Genomic DNA, 16395 nt, shown 5'->3' on the forward strand with positions numbered 1-16395 from the left:
AATGGCCATCCTTGGATCGTATGCTGCTAGACGCGCCGTTTCACGGAGTGTATCCGATGGATTCGAGCGTGATCATCTGGATGGCCCTTGCCCTTCTGACTTGGATCTCTGTTGTAGATGCCCTTCGTCAAGAAAATCAAGTCCGACGCCTACTTCTCTCGGTTCCAAGTCAAATACAGACGGCGACGGGAGGGCAAGACCGACTGTCAGTACATCCCATACAATCTGGCAATTCACTCATAGATAACATGATGCCATAGACTATGCCCGCAAACGACTTGTAACTCAAGCCAAGAACAAGTAGTATGTACCGGAGGGCCTCTGCTCGTAGGAGATATATTAACAAGTGTCAAGTAACGCGCCAAAATATCGACTTGTCGTCCGCTTCACCAACAAGGACATCATCGTACAAGTCGTCTACGCCCGCCTCCAGGGTGACTTTGTCCTCTGCGCCGCTCACTCGAAGGAGCTGCCAAGATATGGCATCAACCATGGTTTGACCAACTGGACAGCCGGTCCGTCAATAATTCCATCGGATTCATATTACTCTTCCTGATCCGTGACTTACAGCATACGCTACTGGTCTTCTCTGCGCCCGTCGTGCGCTCACTAAAATCGGACTGGCTGACAAATACGAGGGTGTTGCTGAGCCAGATGGTTCCCTCGTCCTCACTGAAGCCCTCGACGAAGAAGATGCTCCCCGGCCGTTCAAGTGCTACCTCGATGTTGGCTTGAAGCGTACATCAACTGGTTCGCGCGTCTTTGGTGCCATGAAGGGTGCCAGCGATGGTGGTATTTTCATCCCCCACTCCGACAAGCGATTCCCAGGCTACGATCCGGAATCCAAGGAGCTTGATGCTGAGGTTCTCAAAAAGTACATCTATGGTGGTCACGTCGCTGAGTACATGGAGAGCTTGGAGGAGGAAGATGACGAGCGGTCAGTGCAAACGTTTCTGTTTGTTGTACTGTTGCTGACTACTATCATAGATTCAAAAAGCAATTCTCGACATACCTCGCCGACGGTGTTGGATCAGAAGACATTGAGGAGATCTACACCAGTGCCTACGCCGCTATCCGTGAGGATCCCACTTTCAAGCCCACTGAGAAGACGCAAGACTGGAAAGCCGAGACGCTCAAATTCAAGGTCCCCAAACTCACCCTCGAGCAAAGACAAGCACGCATTGCCGAGAAGATCGAGAAGTTCAAGGCCACTGGAGGTGCCGTGGACGAGGACGAGGAGGAAGACGACGAGTAGATGCACACATTCACTATTTCTACTTTACCGTATGCTGTTATGTCCTCATCTTCTATGCTGCACATGCCATGAGATGCAACTCAATTTGATCGCAGAGAAAGCAAATTCCATTCAGCGAGATGTATTCAATGCTTTTTTTATCAAATTCTCTACCCATATCAGTAGTGTGACAGCCTCTCGTCCATCGTACTTCTCAGTTACACCGAGTTTGTTGAGTCTGTCGATTCTGACAGCTGAACACGAAAACGAGGGTTTGCGATATGTGACCTGCAAGTTCCTTTTGTGCGGTTACGACGTGAGATCACGGAGAGGGAACACAAGCGGTTACTCACAAAGCACACCCTTCCCATTTCCCTACACACCTGCCAAAGTCCACAAACCAGGTTGCGTTGGCAGAGCCGCAAAGCCGATCCCCAAGTTCACATATTTGAAGTAAAAGACAGCGTTCCAACTCGTCGGCAAGCAATCTTCCAAATTGCGGTATTGTATGGATTGCAATGGTGGCCTGAGCAAGATGAACGGTCATCGCCGCGGGAGATGTCATGGTCATTCGCAACGTATGTCTAGAAACGGGTTTTATAAACCGAATTGTTGCACGAAAAATGGAGTTGACTGACTGATCCTGTATTCTCAGAACCATATCACCGCCCAGCTTTTTGTATTGGTCGTCGCTCAAGAACTTAAGTAGGTTCACGCCGGTGTCGCCCACCGGATCGCAGCGGAATGTTGTAGCAACTCCGGCATGTCGCAACGCCCCAACAGCAGCATCTACCTCTGCTTTGAGTCTCAAACAGAATGCTTCGTATTGAAGCATGTCTAATATCGGCTGCAAGAGGCTCGTCTCTGTTTGGCTCCCTTGGGACGAAGTCGTGGTTCCAGTGTTGCCCAAGCGCCGTCGTTTGAGGTGGCCATGTGCACGTATTAAGAGAACATGTAAGGCATAGAAGATAAGGTCGCATTTCCCGACGACGAACGGGTCTTCCGTTGAACGGTTGCCACGGATAGAGGACACCGTGTGAGCATTGACCTAGCGAAAGTTTAGGCCGAAGTACATCAAGATCCTTGTAAAGTTCAACGCACAAGTTCAAATTTCAGTGACATTCCGTGAGCAGCATCCAGAACAATCAACCTCTCGGAAACTCGGGCAGTGGCGGTCGGTAAGTTGCTGGCTTCCTTCACTAGAAATGAGAATATCTCCTGTTCTATAACCTCTTGTTGAGCTGTGCGCAATGACCCATCGATGGTGGAGTAGTCTGCTTCATCCAGGATATTCTGCGCGGATACAGGGTTGCCGGTGGTGATATCTGTGAATGACAGGGAAACACAAAGTCGTAGATGACTGAGTTGAGGGAAGACCAGTATTCCTGCATCAGGTGCGTCAGCTATTGTGGGCATACGACCCACCGCACGCCTTTTGAACATTGGCAGAGCTAGTAATGGGAAGTCAGATGAGTGGGAATATGTAAAATCCATTGCTGTGGAATACGTACATTCTTCCAATCCAAACGAGATTAAGAAGTCTTTTGAAGTCCTATCGGCTCCCTTTCCAGTGGGAGCTCCGAAGGGTAGCGGAGCCGGGATTAATCCCCAGTTCGCTCGCCGAATCTTCAGTGCATCAACCCAGTATTTCTCTCCCTTCACGCGACTGCGGTCCATCCCATCGGCTGCGGCCTTGAACACATCGGCAGCATTCCGTAAAGCCAGATCTTTGCTGCTGATTGTAAGTTGTGCGTTGAAGGCCTTGATGGATGAGATCGGCGGGGGCTTCGTTACAATAGTCGTTGAGAGTTTCGGAGGGGGCTTTGGTTCGGACGTGGAGGATGCAGGTGCGGGTGGCATAAGAGACTGGATCACCGAAACTGGTTGACTAGAGGGCACCGAAGCCAGAATAGTCTCTAGCAGGGCTTTCCCAACCTCCATCTCTCCTTGTGCAACACTGGGCTAACTGAGTAACCTACCATTCTAGTAGAGTGTCCCCGAACATACCTCAGCTCTTGCGCAAGCTCCATGCGCATCTTGAGTAGCTCTTCGGGTGTCATTATTTTGGAGGACAATTCCTCGTCCCCTTCCGCAACCGGTTGCACGTTGTCACTCCTGGCCTGTGGTAGCTCATCGTGGTACGACTTTCCGGAATCGCGTATCCTGTCGAAGAAGTCGAGCCCTCGTTCGAGGAATACCCTCTTTAAGTTCTCGCCTAGGGCTTTCGACGGGGGATCCTTGCTTCATAAAAGTGTGAATCAACGACGGTGCCAATCCATGGAAAGGGGCTCACATACGACTCGTATATAAATTCCCCCTCTGGTGTTATGTCGAGCAGTGTTGGTATTGGTTCTCCATTGTCGTTTTTATATGGCCGTTCGAGTGACAACTTGAGGTCCCTCCAAGTGTTCTGTTGCATCCTGACCGTGGGTTGAGAAATGCATCGTGGTTTAAGCTGAACGTGACTCATTTATTCCAATCGCCTGCAACCTATTGGCCACAGAGACGGCCTCACCGACCATGGTGAAATCCAACATCGACCAGCCCCCGCTCACTCCAATCTTGACTTCTAAACGCAAGAAGGAAGAAAGTGAAGATGTACCAGCGGCCAAGAAGCAGAGAACCCGAGTCAGGTTTGTCCCCTCGCGGCAATTTCAGAGTTATGCTCGACTCATTACAGCTCGCTGGGCAGCTTCTCGTGCGGTGAATGCCACCGTCGCAAACAAAAGGTATTGTCTAGTCGTCCATATACCTATATCTCATGCTCATATCTCGAAAGTGTGATAGGAAGACACCGTGCTCTCATGTACGGCATTCTGTTAACATCTCATGAATGACCGTTGACTAGCATTGTCTAGTGCCTAGCCCGCAAAGTTCCAGAATTATGCCAGCCATATACCCCGGGCAAGACAGATCAGGACCTCAGTGCGAGACTATCCAGGTTGGAACATATCATCGAGATGGCCCTGCCTCAATATTGCACATCAAATGCTACCACCCCCTCGGCGTCCAATCATGCCGGCCACATCGAAACAAGACGGTCTTCTTCCGTAGGCGACGATGATGTACATTCGCAAGCTGACGAGCAAGATTCGATTGGGGGGACATTTCATAGCGGACGATGGTTTGGCAATAGTGCATCGGGCAGTCTTGCGCCGGCCCCCGTCCTTGAATTGGTATGCAAATGCACATCTGCTATAACAAGCAGTGATTGATACGCTGTGAAGCTGGATCACGTTGTTGTCCGTTCATCACAACGAGACGACTCAAATAACAATGGGAAAATCATCCAATCCTCCGGAAATATCTCTGATGGTGTTGCAAACGGTCCGGCCGCCATTATCGACGCGCAGGCGGAACCCTCACCCGCCGATAACCTCAAGAACTTGGTTCAGGAATGTGGCGTATCCCCTCATAAGATATCCGAACTATTGCAAGAACTCCCCCCTTCACGGATATCCGACGTCCTGATAGACTTCTACTTCGACTCCATGTATGTACTCAACCTACATTACTTCTCCCATTTCTAATCCTTATTTCAGAAATTGGACTCGATATCCTATATCCGAGAAAGACTTTCGAACAGCCTATAATTTCGTTCGTGCGCATGGTGCTGACGGAATCGGAGCAGCGAACCCAAACGACGTCCGATTCCTTCCCCTCCTCTTTGTCGTTCTCGCTATCTCCGTGAGGCTGGCACCCGAAAGCATTGGTGGGGACGCTCGCCATAGACGGGTGACGTCGCTGCGATATTACTGGTCTTGTAAGCTTATCAACATCAGAGGCTGGTTGTCTGTTGTTTATTCATAACCGGGTCGAAAGCTCGCAGATCCCTCCTTATCGCTGCTGCCATACAGCCCGACTCCCTGGATATCGTCCTAACTCGGCTACTTGTGAGTAAACGGTTCATTTGGGTGGAAAGTAAATAACGCGAATTCAGAGTGCACGATTTCTGACTTTCGACCGACGCATTACCGAATGCTGGAGTCAACTTGGTGCTGCCGTATGTACAGCACAAGCACTGGGCCTCCATCGTGACGGGTCGACTTTTGTTAGTACACAGAACACTTCGCAGCTACATGACTGGCTAACTTTGGTGTATAGCGGGGAATGGACTCGACGCAAGTTGAATATCGACGTCGAATATGGTGCGTATAATAGTTGGTTCGCCCCTTTCGCTCACTTAATGAGCATTGCAGGTCTTATCTGTACCATGCTGACCGTTCATATGCCCTGGTTCTTGGTCGTCCAAACAATATACAAGACGACTATACGTCTTCGAAGCCACCTTCGAACATCGATGATGTGCTTCCTGTCGCCCGTATCCTCAATGCCACTCCCTTATCGTCGCCCACCCCAATGACTTTCGTCATCCTCCGACACCAACTAGCATCCATAATAGGACGCATGGTACACCACTTCCAGCAGGTCCGCCACCCCAGCCACTACCACGAGGTTATCACACTAGACGGCGAACTGACCAACTTCATCGAAAATCTCCCTCCTCACTTCTCTTTCAAGCCCGATAAATCCCTGGACGCTTCCATGAAATTTATACCTGTCCATCGTTTCCTTTTGATCACGGAGGTTCTATTCGTTCGCATAAGCCTACATAGGCCATACCTCCTACGACGACTACGCTCAGAACGCTACAACCCGTCCCGTACGGCATGTTTTGAGTCTGCTATCAAAGACTTCCAAGTGCGACAAGCGTTCCGAGAAAAAATGCCCAAGGAAACACAAAACTCGTTGAGCAATGCTTATAGGGAGTTCCAAACGGCTATGATCAGCGGGATATACCTGGTTCTGCAACCTCGAGGCCGCGATGCGGTGCAAATGCATTCCATATTAGATGGGTTCCTCAAAGACCACGAGGGCATTCCCGACATGGATGAGACCACTCGACGGGAACTGAAGACGATAGAATTCCTGAAGATCAAGGCCTCTCAAGCGGATAATCAGGAGTCCACACGTTCCCGTACAATCATTACGAATGGTTCCGAGCAAGCTCAAATGTTGCTGGATTTGCAGCAATCGTCGAACGGACATCCACACACGCCCAAAACAGCGTTCACAAATGCAGCGAATGCATCAACAACTCCTCAAACATCACCCAATCTATCGTATTCTAGTGCTAATATAGTACATTCGCCCACATTTCAAAGGCTACAGCATGCGGAATATCCTCTTTCCCCTGCCGGCTCAGGAAGTCCCAGCGCAGACGACGAATCAGCTGCGCAGTCCTTGCTGGACCACTGGTGTAACACAATTAGCAATGGGCCTGCGATGGATGGTATGGGGGGCACCATGGCTTGGCCCACACCCGGCCCCGCGGATTTCACTGCCTGGAGTGGAACACCTCAAAGTTTGGTTGGTACGCCCGATTCGAGAGGGTTGGATGCGTCAGATTGGACCTATTGGGAAACACTGGTCAATCAGATTCGCGCTCCTGGTTCGTAGCTTTAGATGAGTTCTCCTTATTTGATTATGTACGTTGATAGTGTATACCATAAGTTAAATTCGCTTCAATCTGTACTGGGTTTCTTCACTTCCTCACTGCAAGGAAAGCCACGAATGCTGCATTGATGGATAGTGCATAAAGGCGGACATATCGACATCTGGCGTAAAAGTTACTCTCTTGGGGCACCACGACCAACGCCAAACTGAGGCCTGAACTCGCCGGGAGCACCTCCCTCCTTCTTGCGGTAGTCATCACGGTCTCCACGGGGTGCACGGTAAGCACCTTCGGCGCCAGGGCGGACTTGGGCTGGACGAGGAGCGCGAACGGCCTTTTTGTGGGTAGCGGGTACAATTTCAGTGGGGAGGTGTAGCCTAGCGGAACGATAAGATATAAATTTAACAAGTGGAGATCATGCATACCATTCACGGAGGTATTCGACACCCTCGGGGGTCAGAGTGTAGTAGTACCATTGCCAGGAGAATTGTGTCTTGACATATCCCTTGGATGTCAAGCTTTGGAGGGCCTTGATGACCTGAAGGTTAGGAACCTCGAGTTCTTCATGCTTGGGGGCGTTGTAGTCCTTCTTGGCTACCATGACACCCTCTGCGTGTGTGGGCCCATCATTAGACCTACATCCTCCCTTCAACCGCTAGGACGAACCTTTGAAGAGGTTCTCGTAGATGACACGCTTGTTTTCTTTTGAGATAATCATATTGGTGGAGATCTGTGGCGAAGCTCGCTTCGGTGAGCCTGGCACACCGTGAACGCAAGAGATATATGGACGTACTGAGGGGTCGTGCTGTTGGGAAGGAGTGTATCAGCGTTTGTACATCCAATATTGCAAGTTGCCATCCAACGATTCTGAACGTCCCCGAGTCATAGTTTCGACACCTTGGGACATTCCGCAGCGTCTGACAGCATAATGAACACTCACTGGCTTGAGGTTGGCGGGGTTCAAGGCTTTGTCGACGGGCCCTTCGTTGACGACAAATCTATCGGTGGACTGAGAGATGCTTACATAACGTGCCTCCAATTTCCGTATCAAGCCATTTCCCTTTTGGGTCATGGCCATCCCTAATTCCACTAGGCGCCGGTTGCTTGGCACCGTCGCTCAACACCATTATGCAGTCTATCAACCGTTTCTTCTATGGACCGACGCCAGAGGAACGAGTGAAGGCATGGCAGGCAAAGTTGCGCGCAGAGCAGCGGGTTTTGGATAGGGAAATGAGGCAGGTTTGCACGTTACGCCAGCTGCAAGATACTGGAGTTTGACTCATGTCCTTCACAGCTTGATATTGCTACGAACAAGGCGCGGCAGACCGTGAAGCAGCTGGCGAACAAGGGCGATGTAAAGTCCGCACGTATATTAGCAAGAGAAGTGGTCAGAAGCAACAAGCAGAAGGACAGGCTCTCCGTCAGCAAAGCCCGCTTGGGCTCAATCGGCAACCAGCTGTCGCAGCAGCTGGGTAAGCGTCTAGGAATCCTTCTCAGGCGCCCTCGCTGACATGGATGAAGCCCTCTTGAAGGTCACCGGAGCGTTGCAGAAATCCACTGACATCATGAAGCTGTCCAATTCGTTGATCAAGCTTCCGCAAATCAGCCAGACCATGCGCGAGATGTCGATGGAGATGACGAAGGTGTGGAATGTGTGCCTTAGTTTGTGAGTGAATATTCTAATTATCGGATAGGCTGGCATCCTGGAAGAAATGCTGGAGGATACCCTTGACATGGACGAAGATGAAGAAATAGAAGACGAAGCCGACGCAGAAGTAGATAAAGTTCTGTATGAACTGACGGAAGGCAAACTTGGTTTGGCCAGCACGACTGCGGGTCTTCCAGTAAGTTTACCTCTTTATCTTGCGAAACGCACTCTGAGCTTTCGTCTCCAGGTGTTGGAAGATCAACTAGAAGATGAGGAGACGGAGAGGAACATGGAGAAGTATAGGCAGCAACTGAACGGTCTCCTCAGTGGTTAATATTTCATATCGTCGTCGCTGTACATTATCATAGCTTGTGTCGCAGCCTCCCTGTCCTTTCTTATCTTATCTTATCGTTTCACGTGGAACTGATAGCACCTGACAACAAAATCCGTGACATCAGGTCGGGTTGACCGCTTCGATAATTTCAGTCTCTTGCTTCCGTTCTCCGCCTTTCCGAAATCTTCAAAAATGCTCAGGTCGCGGTTCGCTTCTTCCATCCCGCAGAACCTCTTCAGGCATGCACAGGTGGGTTGCTAGTATACTGGGAGAGCACTCAGGATATTCAAACATAATAGGCGGCGCGCCAATACGCTTCCGCCGCTCCAACAGCTGCCTTCGCTGGTCAGAAGGGAGCCAATGTAAGACACTCGAACTAAAGCAAAGACGTTCATCTTATGACAAACGTGCAGGGAAAATACACAGTGACCCTCATTCCTGGTGATGGTGAGTTCGCTTCTGGGGGATTGTGTCGTACGCGATAACCAACCTCTGTACACAGGAATCGGTCCAGAAATCAGCGAGTCCATTAAGGACATCTACGTTGCTGCTAATGTATACCCCACGGTGCTTCAAGTTGTCTCAGGTAGCTGATGTCTCGTTCTGGCAGGTACCAATACAATGGGAGGAAGTTAGCGTCACACCGATCTTGAAAGGTGGAAAGACTGTGATACCAGACGCCGCCATTCAGTCCGTGAAGCGAAACACTGTCGCATTGAAGGGTGGGTTGCTCGACTATATGGTTGAATAGCTTTCTAACGCACGTCTATAGGTCCTCTTGCTACCCCAAGTTAGCATATCCACATTTACTCATATAATATTGCTCACCAACCTAACTTCATACAGTTGGAAAGGGCCACGTATCGTTGAACTTGACGCTGCGACGAACGTTTAATCTTTTCGCCAACGTACGACCATGTGTATCCATCCAAGGCTACAAAACTCCTTACGATGACGTGAACACGGTTCTAATTCGGGAGAACACCGAGGGAGAGTACTCTGGTATTGAGCATGAGGTATTTTACTGACGTCTGAATATACTACGCCTACTTACTGACACATTCAAGATCATCGACGGTGTAGTGCAGTCGATCAAACTCATTACATGGGACGCTTCGGAGCGCGTCGCTCGCTACGCTTTTAATTACGCGCAATCAAGCGGTCGGAAGCGCGTTACTGCGGTGCACAAGGCAAACATCATGTGCGTACACCGATGTTTGATGACAACTCGGTTATTCAATCGGATGCGTGTATAGGAAAATGTCGGACGGGATGTTTTTGTCCGCTTGTAGGGAAGTCTCGAAGGAATTCCCCGATGTAGCCTATGATGAAGATCTTCTCGACCGAGTATGCCTTCAGGTACGATTTGACTGGCATAAGCTTCTATCACAATATTTACTTTGGAGTAGGTTGTCCAAAACCCGAAGCCGTACGCGGACCGGGTGATGGTTATGCCAAATCTCTACGGAGACATTCTGTCCGACATGTGTGCTGGTCTGATTGGCGGACTGGGTCTCACACCCTCCGGTAATATAGGACGTGTAAGTGAAACATCGATTACGGTATATGAATAGCACGTTGCTGACTTGCATGATGAAGGATGCCTCCATCTTCGAGGCTGTTCATGGCTCTGCTCCGGACATCGCAGGTGGGTAATAGCATCTTGTGATGGCTCAGTCTGCTTAACATCACCGCGTTGCTCAGGGAAAGGCTTGGCTAACCCGACTGCGTTATTGTTATCTTCCCTCATGATGCTGAGGTCAGTATGCAGCATTGATCAGGCGTGGTGCTCGCTAATCGCTCGTATTAGACACATGAACCTCAATGAGTACGCAGACAAGATCGAAAAGGCCGCTTTGACCGTGAGTTGAAATTTTCTGACATGCAGCGTGCCGCGTTACTCATCTCTTATTTGACAGACGATTGCGGAAGGGAAAACCATCACTGGAGACCTTGGAGGCAAATCCTCCACCAAGGAGTACACCAGCGCCATCATTGCCAAGCTTCGCGCTTGATTCATTATAGACTATTACCCATAGAGTCCATAGATCTGTAGAGCTTGTTCAGTTGCTCTTCGTGCCCATACCTACGTAATAGATCCTATATTTACTGCCATCAGCAGCCGAGGTTGATGATGTCTTATTGTGGTCGTGGGATTACGCTAAGCGCCCAACCTGAGTGACCATCAAGTCAAGGAGAACCGAGACCAAAACCTCCTCCAACCTTTCGATAAGCCATTCGCATTCTTTCCCCTCACTCGCCCCACAGGGCAAAGCCTTACAACGAGAAAACCATTCCCACTTCAGGTATGTTCAATAATACCGTTCTCTTTCTTTTGCTCCATGATGTCCCGAGCGCTCATGTTGCCGCAGTCCAAACTGTACGATTGCTAGAAATTCCAAAATCCCAAAAACATTCCAAAACCAACTAAACACTCTCTCGCAACCTACAACTACGTTATACGAACGACATGACAGATGAAATAAACCCTCAAGCCCAACAGCAACTCCCTAGAAAGGACGAGAGGAAATCGTCAGGTACTGGGAACGGCCGCAATATGAAGCGGAGCGTGTCTAACTCTCGACCGAGCAATGGTGGAGGATCCAGCCAAGGAGGTACGAGACCTTCATCTAGGTCTGGTGGCAAGAAGGCATCAACGAATGCGCCTGAATCAGGTTCAGATACCAATTCTAGGCGAGGGTCCGATACTGGGAGGAAACCCGATGCGCGCAACAAGAATCAGGGTAACAATCGTGGAGTCCCCAATCGTAGGCCTTCGCAAGGTGCGCGCGGCGGCAGCAACAGCAACAGTGCGACAAGGGAGCAGCCTGCCAAGCCCACCAATGCAGCCCCTCCTCCCACCGAGGGTAGCGATGCCCTATCTTCACTGCAACGAGTCATTGCTGATTTGAAGACCACCTCACCAGTTCCGCCAACCCCTGCAAGCAATCCGCTGACCAGTGTTGCCCAACAGTCTACGTTACCCGCCAATGCGCCCGTCTTCACACCTGGTGCTTCCGCTTACCCTGGCAATCCGAATCATCGCAAAGCTGCATCTATGGGCGCCGGCGGATATTCCGGTATGAATAACTTCTCCCCCAACCTTGGCTCAATGATGGAAGACGCGGAGGATGGCACGGGTAACGCAACATTTGAGGAGGGCGAGATTCAGGACAGCTATGCGCCTCAGCAACCCACACATCAGCCCCGTTCGCAATCTCAAAGCTTTGTCCCTCCTCGATTCGCCGCTCTCGCTGCTGCACAACAAGACCGCGACAACGTTGGCCCTACTGGTCGACCGCAACTCGCTCCTGGGTTTATGTTTGGAATGCGTAAGCGCGGAATCCCTATGGGACCTCCCATCAGCGAAGAGGATACCGGTTTCCAATTCCCTCAACAGCAGCAGCAGCAGCAGCAGCAATATCAACAGGAGCCTTCTCCCCAAGAACAACAAAGGAAGGGCGAGAATGGCGAAATCACTGGTATCATGGCTGAGCAGGTTGGTGCATAGTTACATCATATGTTTGAGAGCTCTGACATTGGTTGTTTTAGATTGCTATCCAGAATCAAATTGAAGCTTTGCAGCAACACCAGCAAGCTTTGTATCAACAACAACTTGCCTCTGGTCAGGTACTTTCCCTTGGGACCCCAGGTCTTGCGCCGAATCGAGGAAACGCCCACCGACGCGTTCAAAGCACTTTGCCTGCTGGTCTCGGTGTCGGTAACGCCTTCGGTGCGCTGCAGAGCAACATGGGCCAGTTCGGTAATATGCCTTCGCTCCCTCTTGGTCTTGACAATCAGCAAGGCGTTCCCCGCGGACATGGGCGACGACACAGTGTAAATGTGGTTAACAAGACACCTTCTCAGAATGCGCAAGGGATGAACATCGGTGGGTTCAATGGTCAAGAAGGCTTCGACGATGGCTTTGCCCCTCCCTCTTTCGGCGGTCACTCTCGCCAGGCATCCCGTGCCGACTCGAGCTGGCGGATCAGTACGTTTCATCTTTATTACCAGCTGAGCATCTCGTTCAACTATAATTCGTAGATGGTGGAGTCGGTGGCATGCAACCCAACACCGCTTTTGCTTCCGATCTTGCTCAGGCGCAAGCCCAACTCCAAAGTTTGCAGCAGTTCCGCGCTGCCGCTGGAGGTCATCACCACAAGATGCCCTCTTTCAGCTTCCCTAACATGCTCCCCAATATGATGGCGGCGAACATGATGGGCCTGGGACTCGGTGGTTTCAATCTCGTTCAGCAGCAACAACAGTTCCAGTCTCAATTGCAACAACAGCCTCAGCGCAAGTCCCTGTTCGCACCTTACCTTCCTCAGGCATCCTTGCCGCCTCTTCTCGCTGCAGGTAAATTAGTCGTTGGTATATTGCGAGTTAACAAGCGAAACCGATCCGACGCCTATGTGGCTACCGAGGTCCTCGACGCCGACATCTACATTTGTGGCTCGAAAGATCGCAACCGTGCCTTGGAAGGTGATATTGTGGCTGTTGAACTGCTAGACGTCGATGAAGTCTGGGGTACTAAGAAGGAGAAGGAGGAGAAGAAGCGCAAGAAGGAAGAGAACTCTGCCTACGACATCAAATCTTTCTCTGGTCGCAAAGACGACAAGAAGAAGGATGACGTTGAAGTCGAAGGGCAAGGTCTCATGCTATTTGAGGATGAGGAGTAAGCAACAATATCTGGGAAGAAGTTCATCTGCTAACAGCTCTTCTGCAGGGTGACGGACGAAATCAAACCTCAATTCGCTGGTCACGTCGTAGCTGTCGTCGAGCGTATGCCCGGACAACTCTTCTCAGGAACCTTAGGACTCCTTCGGCCTTCCTCTGCAGCGACTAAGGAGAAGCAAGAGGCTGAGCGCCGTGAGCGCGAGGGTGATCGTGGAGACGAACCTCGTCGTGCCCCGATTGAGCGCCCTAAGATTGTCTGGTTCAAGCCTACCGACAAACGAGTGCCGTTAATTGCCATTCCCACCGAACAAGCCCCTCCAGACTTCGTCCAGAACTCGGACGATTATGTGAACAAGCTCTTCGTTGCCTGCATCAAGCGCCACGTAAGTGTTGTGTTATTGTGTTGATCCCTGAGCTTAACTCCTCTGTCATAGCCTATCAGTTCACTTCATCCGTTTGGAACTTTGGTCGAAGAACTCGGGCCTATTGGTGATATTGAAGTTGAGACAAGCGCCCTGTTGAAAGATTGCAACTTCCCCACGGAGGACTTCACTGATAACGTCCTCAAATGCTTGCCACCCATGCCATGGACGTAAGTCGCAGTACCGGCCTTTCTGCTTTCCCCTCTGATTCAACGTATCTTTAGGATCTCCGATCATGAGCTGGGCGTTCGCAAGGATCTGAGAGCCGAGAGGATATTCACGATTGATCCCCAGACAGCCAAAGATCTTGACGATGCATTATCTGTGAAGGTGAACGAAGATGGTACATACGACGTCGGCGTCCACATCGCCGATGTTTCGTACTTCGTGAAGCCCAATACCGCGTTGGATCGCGATGCCCGCAAGCGTGCCACCAGTGTTTACCTTGTCCAGCGAGCGGTTCCTATGCTCCCCCCTGCATTGAGCGAACGGCTATGCAGTCTTGTGCCTGGTCAAGACCGACTGGCATTCTCTGTGGTTCTAACCTTCACCAAGGACGGCCGAGTTGTCAAGAAGTGGTTTGGCAAGACTGTAATCAAGTCGGCCGCTCAGCTCTCCTATGCTGACGCGCAAAACGTTATCGAAGGCAAGACGCTTGGTAACGTGGCCGTCATTCCAGAGCACAATGCTGCGGATATCGCGCACGACATCAAGGTCTTGGAAGACATTGCTAAACACTTACGAGCCCAGCGTATCGACAATGGCGCTCTTAGTTTGGAATCCCTGAAACTGTCTTTCTCTCTCGACGACAATGGATTCCCTACAGATTGTGGCCCAGTGGAATACACAGACGCGAACAGGCTCGTCGCCGAGGTGCGTTACTTGCTTTATGTACGATCTATGCACTAAAAATCAAAACAGTTCATGCTTGCTACCAACATTGCCGTTGCTCAACATATTGCTGTCCATCTACCTGAGCAAGCACTTCTCCGTCGTCACGATCATCCATTAGAGCGAAGGCTTGTGCGTCAGCTCCCTCCCTCCCTGATGATACCATGGCGCTAACTTAGATACAGAAAACCTTCGTAGAGCGTGCTGCCAGACTTGGCTATACCATGGATGTGTCGTCATCGGGTGCTCTGATGCGATCGTTCGAAGGCGTCAAGGATCCTTCCTCACGTCGCCTCTTGGAGCTCCTCTGCTTCAAGGCCACCCAGCGGGCTAAGTACTTCTGTGCCGGCATGTTAGACATTGCCAAGTACCACCACTTCGCGCTTAACTCCCCCCTTTACACTCATTTCACGTCGCCAATTCGTCGATATGCTGACGTCTTGGTACACCGAGAACTGGAAGCCATCCTTCAACAGAATGGTTGTAAGTTGATTTATCTTCTGCAGTGACTATTTCTCACAATATCTCTAAGCAGCCGACATCAAGTTCAGTATGGATCGCGACGCCGTGGCCAAAGTCGCCCAGCAGTGCAACATGTGCGTACTTCGATGAACTCTGAGAACCTTTTACTGATCTATACTCTCGTAGCAAACGCGATTCCGCTCGCCTCGCTCAGGAGCAATCTGCTCATCTCTTCCTTTGCGTCCTCATCGCCGACCTTACCCAACGCTACGGACCTGTTGTTCGTCAGGCCAAAGTCGTTGGTGTCTTGGATGCAGCATTTGATGTACTCGTCCCCGAGTTTGGCATTGAGAAGAGAGTTCACGCCGATCAAATGCCCATTGATGTAAGAGGCCTTCCTTCTATAGCAAAAAGTTCATCATACTAACAAGACATCTTAGAACCATGTCTACGACGAACACACGCACACCCTTCAGATATACTGGTCTAACCGTGATGTGATCACATGGTTGGCCGAGAACAGCGATGACGAGCATTTGAAGAAGGTCAAGCAGAATGCGGAGCAGCACGCCCTGAAGATGGAGGTCGCCTCGCGTTCCGTCCACGACGAGAAAGCTCTTTTCGACGAAGATGATGCGGACGAGGACGAAATTGTTCTAGGCCGCAGCAATCCAGCCGAGGACGTCAAGGAGACCTCGAAGCAACGCCTCTTGTCCATCGCTAAGGTCAAGCCTGAGTTTGAGGGTTTACGACAGACTAGCGTTGGTCACAAAATCCAAGATATCCGTGAACTCATGACGGTTCCCGTACGTTTCCTTACCTCCCTTTCTGGCTCCAAGCTCACCTCCTTCTAGGTCATCGTCACCGCCGACCTCACCAAGAGCCCACCGGTTATCAAGGTCTACAGCGTCAACCCTTATGCTGAGAACCAGAACTGACCCCCAACGGATAAATGATTCCATGACCAACTCCCCCTGCCCCCTTGTATTTGTATCCCGACATTTCACGACCATATGCCTTCCTTTTCTTTGCCATTCTTTTAAGACCAAACGGAAGCCGTCTTCATAGCCACTTTCGATGCCTATCGCTCAGGAAACAATCCTATATGGTCTGTAGTCTGTTACGTTCATGTATAACTTCAACGACGCGAGGAATAATTACGTCTATGCTTGGATCTCAAACCCGTTTCCTGAGTATTCAATGGCAAGCTCAAAGGATCCACGACGCTACAATGCTCAACCTGATATATTGATGTAGATGCTACATGCACAC

General features: G+C 50.5%; 7 protein-coding genes across 7 annotated transcripts; 5 read left to right on the top strand and 2 right to left on the bottom strand.

Moving 5' to 3' along the window:
* Positions 1 to 117: 117 nt before the first annotated feature.
* RPL5 (60S ribosomal protein L5) lies at positions 118 to 1255 on the top strand (the record flags this gene model as incomplete). The annotated part of the gene is made up of 5 exons (XM_036774512.1): positions 118 to 205; positions 261 to 303; positions 355 to 515; positions 571 to 937; positions 988 to 1255. 5 exons carry the CDS (start codon positions 118 to 120, stop codon positions 1253 to 1255), a joined length of 927 nt encoding a protein of 308 aa, XP_036633014.1.
* A 328-nt stretch (positions 1256 to 1583) lies between these two features.
* On the bottom strand, positions 1584 to 3653 carry PC9H_004932 (uncharacterized protein; the record flags this gene model as incomplete). The annotated part of the gene is made up of 6 exons (XM_036774513.1): positions 1584 to 1818; positions 1873 to 2282; positions 2336 to 2685; positions 2746 to 3122; positions 3242 to 3475; positions 3532 to 3653. 6 exons carry the CDS (start codon positions 3651 to 3653, stop codon positions 1584 to 1586), a joined length of 1728 nt encoding a protein of 575 aa, XP_036633015.1.
* Positions 3654 to 3754: 101 nt separating this feature from the next.
* On the top strand, positions 3755 to 6694 carry PC9H_004933 (uncharacterized protein; the record flags this gene model as incomplete). The annotated part of the gene is made up of 10 exons (XM_036774514.1): positions 3755 to 3867; positions 3927 to 3963; positions 4014 to 4040; positions 4093 to 4410; positions 4462 to 4727; positions 4777 to 4997; positions 5057 to 5127; positions 5175 to 5285; positions 5339 to 5382; positions 5434 to 6694. The coding sequence occupies 10 exons, from the start codon at positions 3755 to 3757 to the stop codon at positions 6692 to 6694; spliced, it is 2469 nt and encodes an 822-aa protein (XP_036633016.1).
* Positions 6695 to 6864: 170 nt separating this feature from the next.
* On the bottom strand, positions 6865 to 7761 carry PC9H_004934 (uncharacterized protein; the record flags this gene model as incomplete). Its single annotated transcript, XM_036774515.1, has 5 exons — positions 6865 to 7066; positions 7115 to 7298; positions 7356 to 7445; positions 7483 to 7606; positions 7630 to 7761. 5 exons carry the CDS (start codon positions 7759 to 7761, stop codon positions 6865 to 6867), a joined length of 732 nt encoding a protein of 243 aa, XP_036633017.1.
* Positions 7762 to 7817: 56 nt separating this feature from the next.
* On the top strand, positions 7818 to 8671 carry VPS24 (Vacuolar protein-sorting-associated protein 24; the record flags this gene model as incomplete). Its single annotated transcript, XM_036774516.1, has 5 exons — positions 7818 to 7928; positions 7984 to 8161; positions 8211 to 8332; positions 8384 to 8533; positions 8585 to 8671. The coding sequence occupies 5 exons, from the start codon at positions 7818 to 7820 to the stop codon at positions 8669 to 8671; spliced, it is 648 nt and encodes a 215-aa protein (XP_036633018.1).
* Positions 8672 to 8863: 192 nt separating this feature from the next.
* On the top strand, positions 8864 to 10686 carry IDH2 (NAD-dependent isocitrate dehydrogenase; the record flags this gene model as incomplete). The annotated part of the gene is made up of 14 exons (XM_036774517.1): positions 8864 to 8920; positions 8971 to 9033; positions 9085 to 9118; positions 9174 to 9226; positions 9282 to 9393; positions 9444 to 9461; positions 9518 to 9687; positions 9739 to 9872; positions 9928 to 10030; positions 10081 to 10212; positions 10271 to 10319; positions 10376 to 10430; positions 10482 to 10533; positions 10591 to 10686. The coding sequence occupies 14 exons, from the start codon at positions 8864 to 8866 to the stop codon at positions 10684 to 10686; spliced, it is 1128 nt and encodes a 375-aa protein (XP_036633019.1).
* A 455-nt stretch (positions 10687 to 11141) lies between these two features.
* Positions 11142 to 16061, top strand: PC9H_004937 (uncharacterized protein; the record flags this gene model as incomplete). Its single annotated transcript, XM_036774518.1, has 12 exons — positions 11142 to 12170; positions 12224 to 12662; positions 12716 to 13346; positions 13398 to 13731; positions 13783 to 13940; positions 13995 to 14643; positions 14692 to 14793; positions 14847 to 15144; positions 15197 to 15257; positions 15310 to 15508; positions 15564 to 15929; positions 15978 to 16061. The coding sequence occupies 12 exons, from the start codon at positions 11142 to 11144 to the stop codon at positions 16059 to 16061; spliced, it is 4350 nt and encodes a 1449-aa protein (XP_036633020.1).
* Between the last annotated feature and the right edge of the window lie 334 nt (positions 16062 to 16395).

Source organism: Pleurotus ostreatus (genome assembly GCF_014466165.1).
Source record: "Pleurotus ostreatus strain PC9 chromosome Unknown scaffold_3, whole genome shotgun sequence".
Classification (NCBI taxonomy): Eukaryota; Fungi; Basidiomycota; class Agaricomycetes; order Agaricales; family Pleurotaceae; genus Pleurotus; species Pleurotus ostreatus.